Raw genomic sequence first — 20,265 nt, forward strand, 5'->3', positions numbered from 1 at the left:
GTGTAGTGGCTGCAGTTTGGGATGATAGATTAAGGGCATGTCCTCGGGTGGGGCAGAGTGTGGGGTCGGGGTTAGGGGGTGGGACGGGAGGTAGGGGAGGTAAAGGGGGCAAGGGAGCCTATAAGTTGAGAATCGGGTCATGGAACATAGGTTCACTAACGAGTAAGTCTATAGAGTTGGCAAAGATCCTTCAGAAGAGGAAGATTAATATATCATGTGTCTAGGAGACTAGGTGGGTTGGATCGAGGGCGAAAAATGTGGATGGGTATAAGTTGTAGTACTCTGGAGTCCGAAGAGGTAAGAATGGAGTGGGTATCCTGGTAGATAGCCATCTTAGAGAGTCGGTGGTAGAGGTTAGGCGAGTGAATGATAGACTAATAATTATTAAATTGGTAGTGGGTAAGTGTACTTTAAATGTCATTAGTGCGTACGCGCCGCAAGCGGGCCTAGATGAGGAGATTAAAAGGCGCTTTTGGGAGGAGTTGGATGAAGTCGTTCGCAGTATTCCGCCTTTCGAGAGGTTATTCATAGGAGGAGATTTCAATGATCATATTGGGTTGTCGGCAGGTGGTTATACTGAGGTGAATGGCGACTTTGGTTTCGGGGAGCAGAACGAAGGGGGCACTTCGCTGTTGGACTTAGCCAAGGCATTCGATCTAGTGATTGCGAACTCATGTTTTCCGAAGCGGGAGGAGCACTTGGTTACTTACCAAAGTTCGGTGGCGAAGACTCAGATTGACTATCTCATCCGCAGGAGATGCGACAGAAGGTTGTGCGAGGATTGCAAAGTTATCCTAGGAGAGACCCTTGCGACGCAGCATAGGCTTTTGGTGATGGACATTGGTATTAGGATAAAGAGGAAGAAGAGGTCAATACGAGGACGCCCGAGGATTAGGTGGGACGCTTTGACTAAGGATAAAGCTCAAGATTTGGAAGGAAGGTTATCGACAATGGGAGCTTGGAGAAGTAGTGGGGACACAAACACTATGTGGTCGACGACGACAAACTGTATAAGGAAGGAGGTGAGAGAGGTGTTAGGGACATCTTCGGGCCGCACCGGTGGCCACAAAGGAGACTGGTGGTGGAATGTAGTTGTTCAAGGTAAAGTGGAAGCAAAGAAGACGACTTACCTATGGTTAATAGGGAGCACCGATGAGGAGGAGAAGAGAGCGAACAATGATAGGTATAAGGTAGCTAGGAATGAGGCGAAGATGGCAGTGACAGAGGCTAAGACGGCAGCTTTTGCTCGTCTGTATGAGGAACTAGGGAACAAAGGCAGAGAGAAGAAGTTATTCCGAATTGCTAAGGTAAGAGAGAGGACGGCTCGGGATCTGGACCAAGTGAGGTGCATAAAAGATGATGACAACAAAGTTTTGATGGGGGATGACCAGATTAAGAGGAGATGGCAGACCTACTTTCATAAACTCCTAAATAAAGAAGGGGATCAAGATTTTTTACTAGGTGAATTGAGGAATGTCGACAGTCCCTATGAATTAAGTTATTGTAGGGACATTGAGGTTGATGAGGTCATGGAGGCAATGCGTAAGATGAGAAGGGGCAGAACTACCGGGCCAGACGAAATTCCGGTTGAACTTTGGAGGTGTGTGGGAAGAGCAGGCTTGGAATGGCTTACTGGGTTGTTTAATGTTATATTCAAGACTAATAGGATACCTGAAGAGTGGAGGTGGAGTACAATGGTTCCGTTGTATAAAAACAAAGGCGATATCCAGAGCTGTAACAACTATAGGGGTATCAAATTACTCTGGCATACCATGAAAGTCTAGGAGAGAGTGGTAGAAATAAGAGTGCGAAAGACGGTGTCTATTTCAGACAACCAGTTCGGGTTCATGCCGGGGCGATCTACCACAGAAGCTATCCACCTTATTAGGAGGATGGTGGAACAATACAAGGATAAGAAGAAGGATCTCCACATGGTGTTTATTGATCTAGAGAAAGCGTACGACAGAGTTCCTAGGGAGGTCTTATGGAGCTTCTTAGAGGTTAAAGGGGTCCCGGCGGCCTACATTAAGGTGATTAAAGACATGAATGATGGAGCTAAGACTCGAGTTAGGACAGTAAGAGGCAACTCCGAGCACTTTTCGGTTGTTACGGGGTTACACCAAGGGTCTGCGTTCAGCCCTTTCCTATTTGCCCTGGTGATGTATGCACTAACTCATCATATTCAAGGAGATGTGCCATGGTGCATGCTATTTGCTGATGACATAGTTCTAATTGATGAGACACGAGGCGGCGTCTGTCGACGCCCCCCTTTTTCCTAAAGAGCGAAATCGGGTTTACAACATTATGGACAAAACAACTCTTATTCCCTTTCGAGGAATCGGGTTATGAAATTTGAAGAGTCGCCACCTAATGATTATAGTGCATTAGGACACTTTTAAAGAAGATAAGATTTTTGAAAGATAAACCAGAGTTCGGGTAAGGGCTTGAGATTATCTTGAGGGGAAGGTGTTAGACACCCCTCAAGATCCACTAGTGTGGTTCCCGACCGTGCTTAATTATGATTTTAAGAAGAGTAGGAATAAACAAGCAAAGTTTGCACATAACAAGTTGAAAAATTTTGAAAGAAGAAAGACACAAGTGATTTTAAAAGGAGAAAGCTTAGTTGAAGAAACATTAATTTAAGAAAACATCAATAACTAAAGAAGGAGAAAAGGGGTCCTAGGTTTAAATATAATATGGATCACTTCAATGCAATATCCAGCAATCACTCCTCAGAAGAGGGGTCGCACGTGATATTAGCACATCGGTCATCATCTCCATATTCTACCCTTCCCACCCCGTCAAGGTATTAAACGCGATTAGTCTCATTTTGCTTATTGCATGATAGTACCCGTCCCGACCTATTAGTCCCGGGGTGTTTGGAGTTCTAATCCTAAAGGAAAGGAAGGGGTAGAGGCATATATGGAGTTTCAAAAGGATAAAATACTAGGCGTCAATCAAAACAAATAGCAGATAAGTGGGAAATAAAACAAATACTCAAAAGGCTCACACAAACCCCATAAATCACATAGCAATTATTTTAGCATGTCTTACAATTACTGATTTGGTTTTAAGATTAAAACTGACAGTGGACAGATTAGTTTAACACATAGAGTTGGATAATAAGTCTACTTTGAGCCCCTCGGGTCCGGTTTGTTAGAAATCAAAAGTATTTTAGGCGAATGATTTAGAAAATACTGATTTCAGAAGAGGTAATCAGATGCAGAAGAATGTTAAAGGAAAGTACAGATTTTGAAAGCATCAAACTATTTGAGTGAAAAAGCAAAAGAGTTATGCAAGAATTTTGAAGGCAGGAATATTTTTTAGAAAAGAATTTGGTTGCAGAATTGTTTTAAAGGCAGTTTCAGGGACTGATTAAAATGCTTAGGCAGAACTATTTAAGAAAAAAAACTGTTCATAGAAAAGAATGCAGATTTGTAGAGTTTGAAAGCACACATGGTTTACAAAAGAGTTTTGTTGAAAACATTACTTAAAGAACGTTAAGAACCAATTGACAGACTATTGTTACTTAAACGGATCAAGCGAGTTGCAATTAATCCTATAGGCATGACATCTACGTTTCGATTTTTAAAGGGGGTTGTTAAAGCATTGGTAAAAGATGAGCGTAATTATCCTACAGTTTGCCTAACGCATATGCAGTTCCTATAGACATGATTTCTATCATGCTTGTGATACAAAATTCTATAGGCATGATTTCTGAATGGTATGCAATTTTAAACCCTATAGGCATGATTTCTAAGTGATTTGCAACGTTAAGGTCCTATAGGCATGATTTCTAGATGATTTGCAATATTGAAGTCCTATATGCATGATTTCTACTCATTGACTGATGCAAACAACATAAACCCCTCCCACACCCTTTTACTAGTATTACAAAGTTATTACAAAAGTGGAAGGGAAAGACTAAAAAATAAATACATCAAAATTAAAACGGACCCGAGGAAGCCCAAAGCAACCTTAATGTCCAACACATGTATTTTACCAAATCCGGGCTCCAGATTCCAAGGCCTTCTCTTAGAGTGTTTCAAAGTTCCAAGGGCTTTCAGGAAGCCCAGGCAATGCTTACACCCTAAAGATTGAGTAGAATAGTGTAATGTGTGGAATTACCAGCCCTTCGGCATCCAAGTTCAGAGGGAACTCTAGGGTCCCAAAGCGTGGCTTACCATAGGGGGGTAGGACTTAAAGAACTAAGAATAAGTATAAAAGTGAGGGGATTAGAGGAGACCAAAGCAAAGGGTGGTCATACCTAGCCATGGATGGGACTGGCACACCCCTAATCCTTTACTTGGTTCAAGCAAATAAGAGAGAAAACTTTAGAAAGTCAGACTTAGGCCTGTATGGTGATTAGGACACCACCAGACTTGAGTCAAGCTCAACACATAACAGGGTTAAGGGAATGGGACTGATTTGAGTATAGGTTTAGAGCAACCTGGTTCTAAACTAGGGATGACAATAGAGTGCCACCCTAGTCTAAACAATACTCACACACAAAGGGGGTTCAGGGAAAGGGATTGATATGAAAACATTTGTACCAACAAACAGAGTTAAGCCACGGGGACTTGGGGAAAGGGATGTACAGGAAAGTACTTACACAAGCATAACAGAATCAAAGACATGGGAATATGGGGTAGGGATGTAACATGCTGAAGTTTAACTGCATAATGTAAGAAAGTCGAACATAAACAGACATATGAAAAGGGTAAATAAACACGTAGTTTGGAGATGGTATTTAAATCATGGACATACCAGTTGCAAACTCAAACAGTAAAGCAAGTAGGGCAGATAGAATCCTATAGCTTAGCCTTGGCTTTCAGCCGGCTAAACCCAATCAGAACAAGTAGCAGAGAAGAGCAGAGAAGAGAAGAAAGAGTTTAGTGAGTGTGAACTTGCAATTATTCCTCCTTTTTTTGTTAAATAAAAGGGGTGGGGTTTTTTATAGTTTGAAAGTAAGCAGTAAGTAAGGCAAGAAAATAACTTAGTATCAAGTCATAATCAATTAGGGAAATGACTTCCTTTAATTAAGGAATCAGACTTAAGGTAATAAAACAGAGTTTCATTTATGGAAAGAAGAATCAAGAATAAATTGTAAAATAAAGGGTAAATACATATAAAGTTTTGAAAGATACACGGTTTTAAGCAAATAAGGCAAGAATAGAATCACTAATCACATAGTAAATCAAGGAATTAGGGATTCGAGCTCAGTATTGAATTCAGTCAGAGAATAGGTCCAAATCAGTCAAAAAGAAAGAATCAAAATAGATTCATAGGAAATCAACCCCCAAAATTAGGGTTATTTTGAAAGGAAAATGTTTGACTATAAAAGATGCATAAACTTAAACATGCAGGGCTAAGATTAAACAAACAGTGTAGTCATGTGATCAAAATAGAAGAACATAGATATGCGAGGAATAAAAAGGTCTTGCAAAGCTTAGCAAGAATCAGAAACATGAGATGGGTTTGGAGAAATAGAGTTTTGAAATCAGGCAGGCAGCAAACAATCGCACACAAGTAGTTTGAAAAAATTCTCCAAAATCTAGGGTTTCTTCCATAAGTCAAGTGTAGAGTCGAAAGCATATAAAATCAGGCAAAAAATAAACTCAGGAGGTCCAGAGAACACAAACATTCATGGAAACCTAAGTAAAGAAAAATACAGTAAAGAAATTACTCGGAAACCCTAGGAGGAATTACAATAAAGAAAAATACGCAGAATTCATAGTGAAAACATTTAGGAATTACAGCAAAGCCAAATAATGCGAGAAATCACAGTAGAACAAGTAGAAATCACAGAAACCCTAAGTTTTGAGAAGATGAACAGTTTTGAAAACAAAAAATCGAAAAGATGTGAAAAATACTTAAAAATCCTAGAAAATAGCACGGATCTGAAGTGGATCTTAGAGAGAAACAAAGAAAACCTCGAAGGCTTAGGGTTTCAGAGAAAACCCTAGAAAAATGAGAAAGGCCTGGAACGGGCTGGTCCTGAGTCGGAGATGGACTCACAGGGCTAGGACTCACCGGAAATGAGCCGGGAATGGCCATAGAAACTGAATCGGAGAGATTCTGAGTCAAGGTCTTCAAGGTCGGACTCTAAAACCTCGAGCAAAAGGAGTATAGAGGTACGTGAGGGTAGATATAGGTTACACAGGGCCTGGGGAGCCATGATTTCCGGTGGAACGAGGTCGGAGATCAGCGGAGAGGGCTAGGGTTTCAGAGGGTGGTTGAGAGCATTTTGAGAGACGAGGGGATACAAGGGCGGCTCATTTGTGTAAATGATTTAGGGTTAGGGATCTTGTGGGTTTAATTAAGGAAGGGGCTAACGTGGACCGTTGATCTAAATAATCAACGGCCACGATTTAAAATGGTGATCCGGGCGGGTTATATTAATAGGGTGTGGGTCGGGTAATTAATGAAATTGGGTCGGAATTGGGTTGGATTGGGGTTGAAATTGAGGGTGCAATTTGGGCTACAATTGAAATAAAAAGGGACTGCAATTTAAATAGCCAATTTTCCCCGTTTTGATTTTATAAAAATAGTAAATAGTGTTTAAAAATCAAATAAAAATACCGAGTTAATAAGAAATGCATAAGTATTAATTTAAAAATATTAGAAATGATTTTGTGATTACGAATGCTATTAAATCGAGAAATAGGCTAAAATTGCAATTTCATGCAATTTTAGTTTAAAAATACCAAATGGACTTGTAAAATTATGCAAAAATCATGTAAATTATATTTTGTGTAAATGCGAGAATAAAATAAATTATTCGCCAAAATGACAAGTTTTGGAAATAATTATTGGTTTTTATAGTGCAAAATAGGCCATAAATTAGTTTTAAAAATCTTTAAAAATTTGGGAAAATACCAAAGCCTTTGGGCGTGCTTGTATATGCATACATATGCTATTTTGAAAGTATTTTGAGTATAAAAATACATAGGGAAAAATTGGGTATCAACAGCGTCAACGAGAGACTAGAGGTTTGGAGACAAGCCCTTGAGTCTAAAGGCTTCGGTTGAGCAGGACGAAGACGGAATACCTCGAGTGAAAATTTGGGGCCGAGCCGACGGAAACGGGAGTGGAAGTGAGGCTTTACATTCAAGGGATCGGGGAGATCGACGAGGATGTCACACACCGTACAGGGGTGGGGTGAATGAAGTGGAGGTTAGCGTCGGGAGTCCTGTGTGACAAGAAAGTTCCAACGCTACTAAAAGGTAAGTTTTGTAGAGCAGTGGTTAGGCCTGCCGTGTTGTATGGGACCGAGTGTTGGCCGGTTAAGAACTCACACATCCAGAAGATGAAAGCAGCAGAGATGAGGATATTGAGGTGGATGTGCGGGCATACAAGGATGGATAAGATTAGGAATGAAGATATTCGAGAGAAGGTGGGTGTGGCCCCCATGGAGGATAAGATGCGGGAAGCAAGACTCAGATGGTTCGGGCACATTCAGAGGAGGAGCACTGAGGCACCAGTGAGGAGGTGTGAACAACTGGCTGTGGTGGGCACGAGGAGAGGTAGAGGGAGACCTAAGAAGTATTGGGGAGAGGTGATCAGGCAGGACATGACGCGACTTAGGATTACTGAGGACATGGCCCTTGATAGGGAATTGTGGAGGTCGAGCATTAAGGTTGTAGGCTAGGGGAAGTTGTGAGTATTTCTACAGCGCACTAGAGTGAGACTAGCCAGTTAGGAGTTAGTCATAGGATGCCACTGGTCAGCTACTGATGCAGGGCTTTATCTGCTGGATATTATTATATCTTTCATCTTTATCGTACTTCCTATATTTCTTATATTGCTGGTATTTTTAGTTTATGTTATGCTATGTTATTTTATGCTATTTTATTATGAGTCTATTGATAGTACTAATATATCGTCTTTTGTCGCTGTGTTGAGCCGAGGGTCTCCTGGAAACAGTCTCTCTGCCCATCGGGGTAGGGGTAAGGTCTGCGTACATATTACCCCTCCAGACCCCACTTGTGGGATTATACTGGGTTGTTGTTGTTGTTGTTGTTGTTGTTGTTGTTGTACACAAACGACCTCTTGTTTGATACTTTCATTTTGACAGTTAAATTAAGGCTAGTACTTATTGAATACCTATTAGACATAACAAGGAGAGACATAAATGCTCCGGTCAGGAAGTGTGAGAGGTTGTCTATGGAGGGTCTGAGGAAGGAAAAAGGTAGGCTTAAGAAGTATTGGGTGATAGGTAGTTAGGCAAGACATGTCATTGCTCCAGCTTACCGAGGATATGACCCTCGATAGAAAGGTGTGGAGGTCGAGGATTAGAGTTGTAGGTTGACAGATAGTAGTGTGTTCCTCCTAAGCTTACCAGTAGAACTAGGACTATTTTTGTATTATCTTATTCATGGTTCTTTACTAATATATGATGTGTCATTCACGTCGTTACCATAATACATTGTTGTTCCTATTGTTTGCTACTTGTTGCTTTATCTCCACTGGCTCTTGAGCCGATGGTCTATCGGAAACAACTTCTCTATCTCTATAAATTAGGAGCAAGGTCTGCACACACTACCTTCCCCAGACTTCATTTACAAGAATACATTAGGTTTCTTCTTCTTGTAGTTGTATAGTATTAGACATAATTTGATTAGGTGGCACAGCAAGTGTATTACACTTGTTTTAGGAGCGTGAGAGCTCTTTTTTCCTTTTAAAAATTATTTTCTCCACCCATCACCTTAAAGTAGTAAATTGAGCAACTATTTGGTACAGTAAGTAGAGTGGTAAATTTAAATCTTTCACTGCTGAGGCCGCAAAGCAGGCTAAAATTGTACTTTTAACCTACAGTGGGTCGTGATCCAAAGTTGGATAAAAACCAAAGCAGCAAGCAAACAATAAAACCGTGGGTCGGGGCACGAGTCACGCAAAAACCGTTCGAGTGCTACCATTTTCAGAATCATTTCTGATTTCAGCATTTCTTTTTTCTTAAAAAAACAATTATGTATAGCTGTATGTAGTCTCTGTTTATCTTCTTGAGCAAGAAATTGTTACTCTTTAGCCTTTGCTTCTTCACGCTTTTACTCACTTCACAGGTAACCGACCTAAATATGTGTATTTTTGCATGTACGTATGCAAATAGTTTGAATTTCCGCTATATTTGTTGACGATTTTGTGATGCATTGAGGTTATACGGAGTATTTTGACGGTGTATGCGTGCGATTCTTATATTGACATATGCGCTTATTATATTGATTTTCGTGTACTATAGTGTGATTTATTGTTAGTTCGTACAATTTCGATAACTAGGTTTTCTCTCGTGAATTTGAATAATTCGAATTTCTGGCGGCGTTTAGTTTTCTTTGTCTTTGAAATTTGGCTATTTTATTTGATAATTCTTTGGTGAAATGAGGTTATTCGGAGGATTTTAACTGTTTACACGTGTGATCCTTAATATAAGCGTATGCTCTTAGATCGAGTTCGCTTAAAATGTTGTGAATTGTTCTTAGTTCGTACAATTTCTTAGAATATAATTCAAATTTCAGGGGGGCGTTAATTTATCAGTGTTTGAATTTTGACTGTTTTTTATTTGTTTAAAATTCTGCGGTGAAATGAGGTTTGTGGTTAAGAATTTGAGGGTTTTCAAACTATTTGACAGTGTATATGTGTGATCCCGTGTGTGTATGCGCTTATATCAATGTTGTTTGATATATTATGAATTGTTGTTAGTTCATACAATGTTAAAAACTAGGTTTTCCTCTTTAGCATTTTGCTTCTTCTCGTATTTGAACACTTCACAAATTTTTTCCTTTACTGGCCTAAATATGTGTAGTTTTTGCATTTAAGCGAAGAATTTATCGTGTGCTTGAATTTCGGCTATTTTATTTGATGATCTGTGATGAATTGAGGTCTGTGATTAAAAATTTGAGGTTATTTCCAGGTACTTGATGGTGTATGTGTGTGATTATATATTTTTGCATGTATGTGAAGAATTTTCATTGTTTTTGTAGTTCAGATGTTTTATTTGATGATCCTGTGAGGAATTGAGGCTTCTGGTTAGGAGTTGAGGTTTGTCAAAGTATTTTGACAGTGTATGCATGATTCTTTTCTAAGTGTATGCACTTATGTCAATTTCGTTTGATATATTTGTGATTGGTTTTAGTTCATACAATTTTGAGAACTAGGTTCGAGTGAGTTAGATTATTTCAATTTTCAGGTGGCTTTTTATGCTGATAGGTGGATAAATTTTTGGTATGTTTGCATGGTCAGTTTACTGATACTTCATTTCTGATGAATTTCCTTGATCCGTCATAGCTTTCATTGTGTCCTGCATTTTCTGTTTTATGTGTATATTGGCGATTAATTTAATGCGAATTTTGCACTTAGTTGCCTTTCGGTGTCATGAAACCCAGGGGCGGATATTGTTTTAGTTATGTGTTCATCAGAACCCGGTGATTTGGCTCAAACCCTTTATGTGTTAAAAACTTCACTTAATAAATACAAATAACAGATTTCGAATCCACTAAATCAAATGGGTTGTGGTAGAATCCTCAACTCGAACTGTAAAATCCTGAATCTGCCTTGCTGAAAACATTGCATGCTTGAGGTATTTGTTTGAGAACTCTAACTGATTTTGTCGAACATTCCTAAATTTGAGCATAATCCTACTATTAAACCTTTTCAATTGTCAATTGTACTAGCAAGCTAGCCTGGACACCATCGTCATAAAAAGAAGAAGTAATTGACTAGTTTTTCTTCTGGAACATGTCAATAAGATGCTGATTTTTTGTGTTGATTAACTGTTTTTGTTATAAGATGCTTCCACATGTAACTTTTTCTTTGACTTGTAACTAACGATCAGCATTCAGAAATGTTAGATTATATATGATAACTAAATGAAGACGTTGAATTTTAAGTAATATATTATGTATGTGCAACTTGATAATTTGTAATTCCTAATTTGCAAGTCACGCTTCTTAACATGATGCTTGTAGATTTTGAACTATGGGTCAAGCGCTCGGTTGCATTCAAGTAGATCAGTCAACTGTTGCTGTGAAAGAACACTTCGGTAAGTTTGACGAAGTGCTGGAGCCAGGGTGTCACTGTTTGCCTTGGTGTCTTGGGTATCAGGTCCCTGGTTATCTCTCATTGCGACTACAGCAGCTTGATGTTCGTTGCGAGACAAAAACAAAGGTACTTCTGCATTGCACTATATCGAATATCTAACTCGTTCTGATTTATTGCTTTTTATGACAGTTCTAAACTCATTGATGGTCTTCCTATTTGAAAATTGTGTTCATGGATCTATCACTAAATCCCAAAAGAAAAAATCTTGATCTAATTTTTGTCATTTTGTGAGGTTATATTAGTTTCTCCTTCCCCTGAACCTTATATCTTTTTAGTTCTAGTGAATGTCTCCTTTCTGCATCTTGCTAGTTTGATCATCACAAGACTAAGCATTGCTCTCGTTGTACCAGGACAATGTTTTTGTGACTGTTGTAGCATCCATTCAGTACAGAGCGTTAGCAGAAAATGCAGCTGATGCATTTTACAAGCTCTCTAACACCAAAGGACAGATCCAGTCCTATGTTTTTGATGGTATGTTCTGAGATCTATGCTCTCTAATTGTTGCCATGGAAAGATGAGGAGCTTGTGGATGAAGTAGTATAAGTTTGACTTCATTTTTGCCCTTCCTCTGCCTCTAATCTACTCGCAACATAAGAAGTACGAAAGGGCTGAAAAGGGGGAGGGGGTTGAAAAAGTGTCATAAACTTGGAGAACAATGGGGTGGAAATCTGTTTAGTGATTGGCAAGCTGTCTTTTGATATACCACACTGTATATTTTGCTTAACCTAATCTATTGATGCATCTTTACAGACTTTTCCCAGTATCAGTATTTGTGTTCCTGCTAATGTTGATATTATATGGCATGTTTTTTTTTTTTTTTTTGGTGAACAAAAGATGTTCAATAGTCTCTATTGATGTACAACAACAACCTAGTAAAATCCCACAAGTGGGGTCTGGGGAGGGTAGAGTGTACGGAGACCATACCCCTACCCCGAGGGAGTAGAGAGGCTGTTTCCGGAAGACCCTCGGCTCAAGAAGACGAAAAGAGAGACAATATATCAGTACTATCGACAGAAAACAATAGAAATAATGACAGCAACATAAGAGGCTTCGTGACTGTTATATATATATATCATATCATATCATCATACTATATTATAAGTGGGAAGCCTCAAAGATAAAGTTGAATTACTAAATTACCCATTAAAAGTTAAGCGACTAATTTACCCTTTAATTAAACACTTTTATATTTTTTTAGTACAAAAAAATAAATTTACCTTTCAATTAATTGTAATATTATATTAAAATAAAATAAGATAAATAAATCCATACATGGCCGGCTGCAATTCTCACTTGTTATACCCTATTCAAGGTGTTGGAATTCCTTTCCTATTCCAATACTTACTGCAACCTTTAGAATGCCTATTTAATGTTTTGGAGTTAACTTTCAACAATAATTACAAACTTTAAACTAATATTACTGGGGAAGTTGAAGTAACTCTATACAATTTACATCAACCATTTTTCATCATTTATTTATTTGTTAAGTTAAATCATGTTCAAATATAAAAAAAATGGAGAACTAAGTCAATTAAGCAATTGTTCCTCCTGTCAAGCCATTATCATTTTAACAAAAATAGTTCTTCAAAATGGCATATCTTTTCATTGTCTGCAAAACACAAAACCAAAATATAAGAGCCAAATCAGGTAAATTTATTTCTTTTTCAGATACTTTTATTAGTGTTTTGCTAATTCTACAGTTTATTAGGATATTTTACCTTGTTATGCTTCTGCGTAAAAATTCCTTGATAATTCAAATAATAAAAGGAAATTTTGTGAAATTCATGAAACATGCACCATAAAAATTTTTAACCTATTTGTGGTGCCGTTTCTATCAGTTCTTTAAACCTTACTTTCATTTTCTGTTTCATTCCCTTTCCTCTTTTGCTTTTTTATTTTTCATTTTATGATTTGATAGCAATATTTTTATTTTGTTACTTTTTGAGATGTATGATACATCATCTTCGATTGCATTTTTCATGTTCCTTTAGCACAATTTCTGAATGATCATATGATAAATTATCATTTAAGGTAATTTTCTTGGTGCCTTAACATACATGCAAGAACTTACATTTCATTAATTTTTAGTAAAGCTTTACATATAGTATTGCATCCAGAAATCTTTATCTAATTATGTAGTAATCAGAAGTAATATAATTATTTCTTAAGTACTATTCTAATAATGCGTTAATTAATTATATGTTTATTATGCATTCTAGATTACTGTTGTGGTTCTCTATTTAAAAACTTCATCTTTTTCTTTCATTTTTACGATCATCTTTATGAATTCTTAGATAGAAGGAAGCCAAATAAGTCAGCTCACCGAGTAGAATTTTAATAACGAATTTACCAAGACTCATTCACTCTTTCTTATTTTCTTTCTTGAACCTTTTTTTTTCTTTCTGTTAAAGAAGAAAAATATTTTAACCTTTAGTTAATCATATGATTATTAATTTTTTTTTTTGTTTTATAGTCATTTTTATAATTCACCTTGGACAAAAGTTAGAAATACATATCAATTTTGAGAGAATTCCAACAAATAATATACCAAGTATTCATAATATTTTATGGTTGATAGTTCTCTTCCTCAGAATTGAACTAATTAAAGCTTCTTCTTTTTTTTTTCTTGTAGATCAAATTAGTTGAATAGGTTCACCATTGATGAACTTGAGCTTATATTCTTCCTTTTTAAAATTCGGTATTATTAATTTGAGCTTATTCTTTTTTTTTAAGAACAAATCGGTCGAATAGGTTAACCATCAATCAATTTGAGCTTATATTATTGCTTTTAAAATTTCGTGTCACATACATATTTTAATATTATCTATATTATTTTAAAAAATTATACTAATTGATATGGATATACGTGCAACGCACGTGTCTAGAAACTAGTGTGTGTGTGTGTGTGTGTATATATATATATATATATATCTTTTCTGTTTATGTTCGAGATATTTGTATCCAAGTAATTCTTTCTTGCTATGTAGCGCAATGACTTTTTTATACTGAGCTTGAGGTATAACGCCTATCAAATCTCCTTTTAGTTATAAGGGCCAGTGTGCCACGATTGGGGTTGGATGCTGCATTTGAGCAGAAGAACGAAATTGCTAAAGCAGTAGAGGAAGAACTTGAAAAGGTTATATGATTTTTGCCTTAACGACCAGTTCTCTGTTTTGGTCTCTTTTCATTTTAATTATGCTAATATTCTTTTCCTTTTTCCTTAAAAATTGCAGGCTATGTCTGCTTATGGGTATGAAATTGTGCAAACCCTCATTGTGGATATAGAGCCAGATCCCCATGTCAAGAGGGCAATGAATGAGATTAATGCTGGTAAGGGCGAATTACATCTGAAGATAATTTGTTCGTCAATTGGATATCTGAATTTTAAGTGCTTGCGACAACATTGAGCTAATCATGTTCTTCTTGTTTCTTGTTCCTTTTTCACGAAAGGTGGTTGCATTGCCTAGACAATGACTGCATGCAATATTCTTTTCAGAAACCGTAACTATTTTTTTGTCATCTATTGCCTAGTGGTGCATGTGATTGTTCTGATACACCTTTGCTGGTGAAAACAGCTGCAAGACTACGTGTTGCTGCGAATGAGAAGGCCGAAGCAGAGAAAATATTGCAGATCAAGAGAGCTGAAGGAGAAGCTGAATCCAAGTATTTATCAGGGCTTGGCATTGCTCGACAGCGTCAAGCCATTGTGGATGGTCTTCGAGACAGTGTGCTTGCTTTCTCAGAGAACGTGCCTGGAACAACAGCGAAAGATGTGATGGACATGGTTCTTGTTACTCAATATTTTGATACGATGAAGGAGATTGGAGCTACTTCCAAGTCATCTGCTGTGTTTATTCCCCATGGACCAGGTGCTGTCAAAGACGTTGCTTCTCAAATCCGCGAGGGTCTTCTTCAGGCTGAAAGTATTCAGCATTAGTTTAACAAAGCTAAGGATAATTGTTAGTCCTGTGTGGTTCGTTGCTTTTAGTTCAGTCTTGATACGGTAGCTTTACTTGTGTTCGTGCTTATAGAATCCATAGATTGATGCATGCCACTTTTGGTTTTACCATCTGGTTTATAGGTTGTTTATCAACTATGCTGACTAACGAAGTTTTGCAGTTGATTATATTGCTATACGATGTGTCTCTAGGCATTTTTAGGTATTTCCTTCCGGAGAGTAAATGTCATTTACCTAGCCTATATTATCTGCTAGTAATTGAATTACCCAAAAGTTCCCTCCTATTCCGCCTTCCTTCTTATTTTGTATTGTACATTTTTCGCCTTTGTTTTGGTAGACATTTAACTTTCAACTATTCCATGGTTCTTACATATAACTTCTGAATTTATTTAGAAGTAATTTACGACAACTCTCTTTCCTAGTTATGACGAAAGAGGATACAACTGGTTGGTCCAGCCTATTCTTGAAATAAATTCGAAACTCCAGGCAGATGGCCAGTGGCCAAACGAAACGAAAAAATGGTTACATTTTTCACATAATCTCCTCTCTTGTAAATAGGCTAAAAAATTGTACCTTCTTTTTGTAGCACTTCGCTCCTCTTCTTATTTATTCTTATATTTTTTCTAATTTAGTTCTTCTAATGATCCAATTCAAGCACAATCAATAAGCCTTCTAGCTTCCGTTTCTTTCTTTCTTCCCATGCGTCTCTTCCCAAGAGTTGGAATTCTGATCTGTATATTTTGTGGCAATATATAAGCAAAGCAAGAGAGGAAGTTTGTTGAAGCTTGAGTGAGGAGATAAATACAGTAATGATCATGCTTTTATCATGTCTAGGTTCTACCCCTCCAACAAAAGAACGAATTAGCTATTTGAATAAATTAAAAGGTAAATCTTGTCAGAGTAAATTGAACATGACATATTTCCTAGAAAGATTTGGCTTTTCCGTTGGTGTGAGAAGGAGAGGAGGCCTCTCTCCATTTGCGTAGTGCAGCCTAATGAATGACGGTTGAAGTGGTACTCTAATAATTTGCTGTTTTCACAAGAATTAGGTGTTGGGAGAAGAAATGATGAAGATCAATATTCAAGTGGTATTCCTCTAATAATTTGCTGTTTTCACAAAAATTGGGTATTGGCAGAAGAATTAATGAAGATCAATTTTGTATTTTCTTTATTTATAGAAAGAGCTCGGCTCCTCCTTTATATGCTCAATATATTTCTCAAAGCCTTAGACCGTTGCATTCCATCTGTAACAAACCCGCAGTAAGCCTAAAAATCTCCTTAAACAACAGGCTAGCTAATGACAACCAACAAACAATTACAGGAGTAGCGAGCAGAAACCTTAAACAGATGATGATCTTCAAAAATTGATGCTTTTAATCGGACTAAAATCTCGAGCAGAAACCTCTCAAGTGTTTAGGGATAAGGGGCACCCATCATCAGTTTCAAAAAAGGGGAATAAGAATGTACGAACTCAAAATGACAAAGACGTTGGTTGAAGCAACCACCCTAGAATTATTTTTACAGTCCAGAACCACCAAATAAATTGCCACAAACAAGTCTTCTAACTAGAACCCCATGTCTATAGGTGATTGTCCTATGGCTTGAGAGCCAAGGCCAGTCCAAATTTGGCACTTTTGTCAACAGCTTTGGTGTCCACTTCTCCTGAGATGGTGAAGAGTGACTTTGGACGCCACTCATGTTGGATCAGAGCATTTGCCTTGCCAAGGTTGTTAACTCTTGCCTTCACAGTGGTCAAAGGATCCAACTGATGCTGAGTTCCAACAGTGATGGTGTTCTCATTGGTACAGAAGCTGTGTGTCACCTCAGCACTAACAGCAGTCATAGTCAGGGGACTGACTATGTGGTAGTACGATGCACTCAACGCGTCTCCCTTGTCATTCCTGATATGTCACAGTACATCCATATTGACAAGTAAGCTAATCAAACACTGAATTACGCCTTTTGTAACAAATCTTAAATGCTCAACGGAGCATGGAAAGCAGGTTGACATGTTAAATACACCCAACGTGATAATACATGGTCAGTTCTCAAGAAAGATATCCTACATTAGTGAAAACTCACAGATTCAAAGAAGCAATGAGGTCGGTATTTGTGAAGCTCAAGCCTGCATTACACTTGGTGATAGCTCCCACCTTGGTGTCAAAGGATAGATCAGTTCCCAGAGAGAGAAGATTAGTTCCCACAACACCAGAGAAGTTGACAATGGGGTTAGCTGTCAACCCAAGACTGGTGCTAATCCCAGCATAGTCATGCAAATATTGAACTTCCAGCTGTCACGACCAAAACAAATAACAAAATAAGCAGCAGCAATACAAATCGACTCTTTCTTATTTCTATAACATTTGATAGCAAACAAAGCTTAAAGGAAATAGCTGTTTACCTTTGCAGAACTCTGATCAGGAATTCTGAAGCTAAGAATTGTCTTCAACCCAGGAGCAGCTTCATCAACCGTAACAGTTGCCAAAAGCTAGCGTTGAGGACAAAATCAAGTCAGCTTACGATATGTGTGATGGCAGATATCTCAAGAATAAAAAGACAAATAAATTTGTGGTATATACGGTCTGAGAGTCGAAGAAAGAAGGATAAAGACAGTACATTAGAAAACCAATCTATAATTGATCAAAGAAAGTTTTTAACGCTTGCAATATATGTCTCTGTTTGGGTTGTTCAAGGCACTTGTTGAGTCATAGCTAGAGGCCAGATGTACAAGGATCATTGTCAATAAAAACGATAATGTGACACACCACAACAGTAAGAGGCAAATATATCCACTTAAAAGGGAGTAAGCAGAAGTGCTCACATTTGAGTTTGTGTCTACTTTTATATCTGTTGTAACATTCTTGTTCTTCAATTGAGTGTTAACATCAGCCAGAAATAGATCACCTTTCTTCAGTCCTGATGATGTAATAGCCTACAAAAGATGAAGAGGTTTAAGTTGCAGAATAAATTGTAAGAAAATAGGATAACAAAGTACACGGATATATATCTCCACATATTTCAGTGAGTCTATAAGTACCGGTGCACGAGAAACTTGCAACTAGAATCAAACTAAAGCACGGTCAATATCCAGAAAATTTTCTGATGCAAAATGGACGGTGGCAAACAGCTCGAAGCTAGAGGTTACTATCATTTCCTTCATATCAGGACATAGGATGAGAAAACACCAAAATTCCAAAGTTCAGCAAGCACAAAAGATAGCATGTGTATCAGATAAGATATCACTACTCGAGTAACTATGAGAATAGAAAAAAGTGCTTTGAATTTCTACACATATTAACCATCCACGTTATCCTTTGGTTAGCAGGAAGTTACACACGAATTATAGTGCAGGAAGATGATGTTTATTGTTAAATTGGACAGAAGTTTGTTTCATTGGCCAGTCCATTAACTCAATATGGTTTCTCTATGTGATTAAAAATAACTAGTAATATTTAAAATCATCAATTTAAATTATCTCAAATAATTTAGTTATCTCAAATTAAGAATAATTTCAAGACAAAATTTAATATTTTAGAAATTTCTTTATAATTCGAAAACCGGCATTACAAAGACTAGTTGAATAAATGAGAGCAAGAGTTGGTTAGCTAAAAGTAACAGTCTAGATGACTTTTTTCATCATGATATACTCTATTGCAGGTATTGTAATACGCTTGTTATCCACAACTGAATTTGGAATTGAATTCAGTATAAACATCAATTACCACATAACTAATGCAAATACTATCAACATGGAAACCAATAATGACAACAAACACCTACAATACGGACAATATGTGGTAAAAAAAATGCTCCGTAATGTCTAATATTAGACTACATGTCAGTGAATAATTCAACCATACATGGATACAGATGTCTATGTGAATTCACTCATGAAAAAAAAAAGTAAATGTCCGTGAATTTATATTAAGTTAATACACGGAAAGAAAATCAACGAGCCAAATTTTCTATCATTGAACAGCCGCTGTCCAGTGTCACACATGGATATATAGAAAAGAACTCTAGCTAAAGAGGATAAAGAACAGATCCTCATCAAACTAAAGAGAAAACTCACAACTCCAGTAGGAGAGTAGGTAGTAATTGTGAATTTGTGGTCAGTCTGGTAGTCCCTGTACAGAAGATCTGTTCAACACAATACACAAACACAACATCACCAAAAGAAACAACAAATCACAAACCAAATAAACGAAATCAGTACAGCATTTCATCTATCGAACAGCAAAACTTAATTAAAAAAACTATATACAACTGCCTCTACTCTGGACATGTATATACCTACATACTTGAAACTTGCACCCAATTACCTCGAACTCAAACGAACATATATGTAATAAAACTTTATCAAAATATTTAGAGATACCTATACATTACACACACTCACTCACTGGTTTCATATTCTAGATCCATCTCCTCGCTGAATGAATATATATATATATATATATATGTATACATATATATATATATATGTATTAAAATGTACAATCACTAGTTTCAAATTGCAGATCCGCATCTCCACCAATTATCTCCAACTCGAACTACACACACACACATAAAATGTACACATACTAATTTCAAATTCTAGATCCCACTTGACTGTAAGATTTTCAAAAGAAAATATCAAATAGGAGTAAATAGAAACGAACCTCGGGCCCTCTTGCCGATATCGGAGTAAAGTCCAGGTCCCTTGCCCATGTTTCAATCTAAAATTGAAGAAGAAAAGAAAATATATGGAGAGAAAAAGCTCTGTAGCTATGGAGAAGCTGAGTGAAAATGTGGGGGAGGGGGTATATATACAAAAGCCCTAATTTGTATGACACTTTTGAAACGGTGTTACTGCGTGTACTTCGAGTGATCTGGACCGTTGATATTAAGGCTCTGTAGTGTTGGCGTTTTGCTGAACGGTGGATTGTGGCGATGAGTTGTGGAATGTGAGGACACGTGGCGTGTAATAGTTTAAGTGTAGTGCTGGCTTGGAAGAGGGGTAGGATTTTTTTATTTCTTTGGCAACAAGATAATGGAGGACATGTATTGTTCATCACGAAAAGGTTTTTTGTACAAGATTTGCTTATTCAAATCTGTGTTCAGTTTTAATTTTAGATTAATTTACAAATTATAAAACAATGACAATTACAAAAAAAAAAAAAACATATCGTAACATATTAAGTTTACTTTTATAAAGTCAAATAATATTTGTA

At 37.2% G+C, this 20,265-nt stretch overlaps 3 protein-coding genes across 4 annotated transcripts; 2 read left to right on the forward strand and 1 right to left on the reverse strand.

Annotated features, from left to right (window-relative positions):
* The first annotated feature begins 255 nt into the window (after positions 1-255).
* On the forward strand, positions 256-2,279 carry LOC138878376 (uncharacterized). The gene is made up of 3 exons (XM_070158046.1): positions 256-320; positions 425-1,542; positions 1,951-2,279. Exons 1-3 carry the CDS (start codon positions 256-258, stop codon positions 2,277-2,279), a joined length of 1,512 nt encoding a protein of 503 aa, XP_070014147.1.
* Positions 2,280-8,862: 6,583 nt separating this feature from the next.
* On the forward strand, positions 8,863-15,228 carry LOC104228420 (hypersensitive-induced response protein 1). Of its 2 annotated transcripts, XM_009780887.2 has the most exons (7): positions 8,863-9,062; positions 9,978-10,035; positions 10,962-11,160; positions 11,445-11,565; positions 14,139-14,230; positions 14,328-14,424; positions 14,670-15,228. In XM_009780887.2, exons 3-7 carry the CDS (start codon positions 10,972-10,974, stop codon positions 15,029-15,031), a joined length of 861 nt encoding a protein of 286 aa, XP_009779189.1. In that variant the 5' UTR covers positions 8,863-9,062; positions 9,978-10,035; positions 10,962-10,971; the 3' UTR covers positions 15,032-15,228. The 2 variants fall into 2 exon arrangements, with proteins under 2 accessions (XP_009779189.1, XP_009779188.1); XM_009780886.2 differs by lacking the exon at positions 9,978-10,035.
* Positions 15,229-16,403: 1,175 nt separating this feature from the next.
* Positions 16,404-19,845, reverse strand: LOC104228421 (mitochondrial outer membrane protein porin of 34 kDa-like). The gene is made up of 6 exons (XM_009780888.2): positions 19,714-19,845; positions 19,125-19,192; positions 17,874-17,984; positions 17,454-17,540; positions 17,135-17,343; positions 16,404-16,953 (listed from the first exon to the last, which is right to left on the reverse strand). Exons 1-6 carry the CDS (start codon positions 19,760-19,762, stop codon positions 16,647-16,649), a joined length of 831 nt encoding a protein of 276 aa, XP_009779190.1. The 5' UTR covers positions 19,763-19,845; the 3' UTR covers positions 16,404-16,646.
* Positions 19,846-20,265: the final 420 nt, after the last annotated feature.

This window comes from Nicotiana sylvestris, chromosome 9 (assembly GCF_000393655.2).
Source record: "Nicotiana sylvestris chromosome 9, ASM39365v2, whole genome shotgun sequence".
Taxonomy (NCBI): Eukaryota; Viridiplantae; Streptophyta; class Magnoliopsida; order Solanales; family Solanaceae; genus Nicotiana; species Nicotiana sylvestris.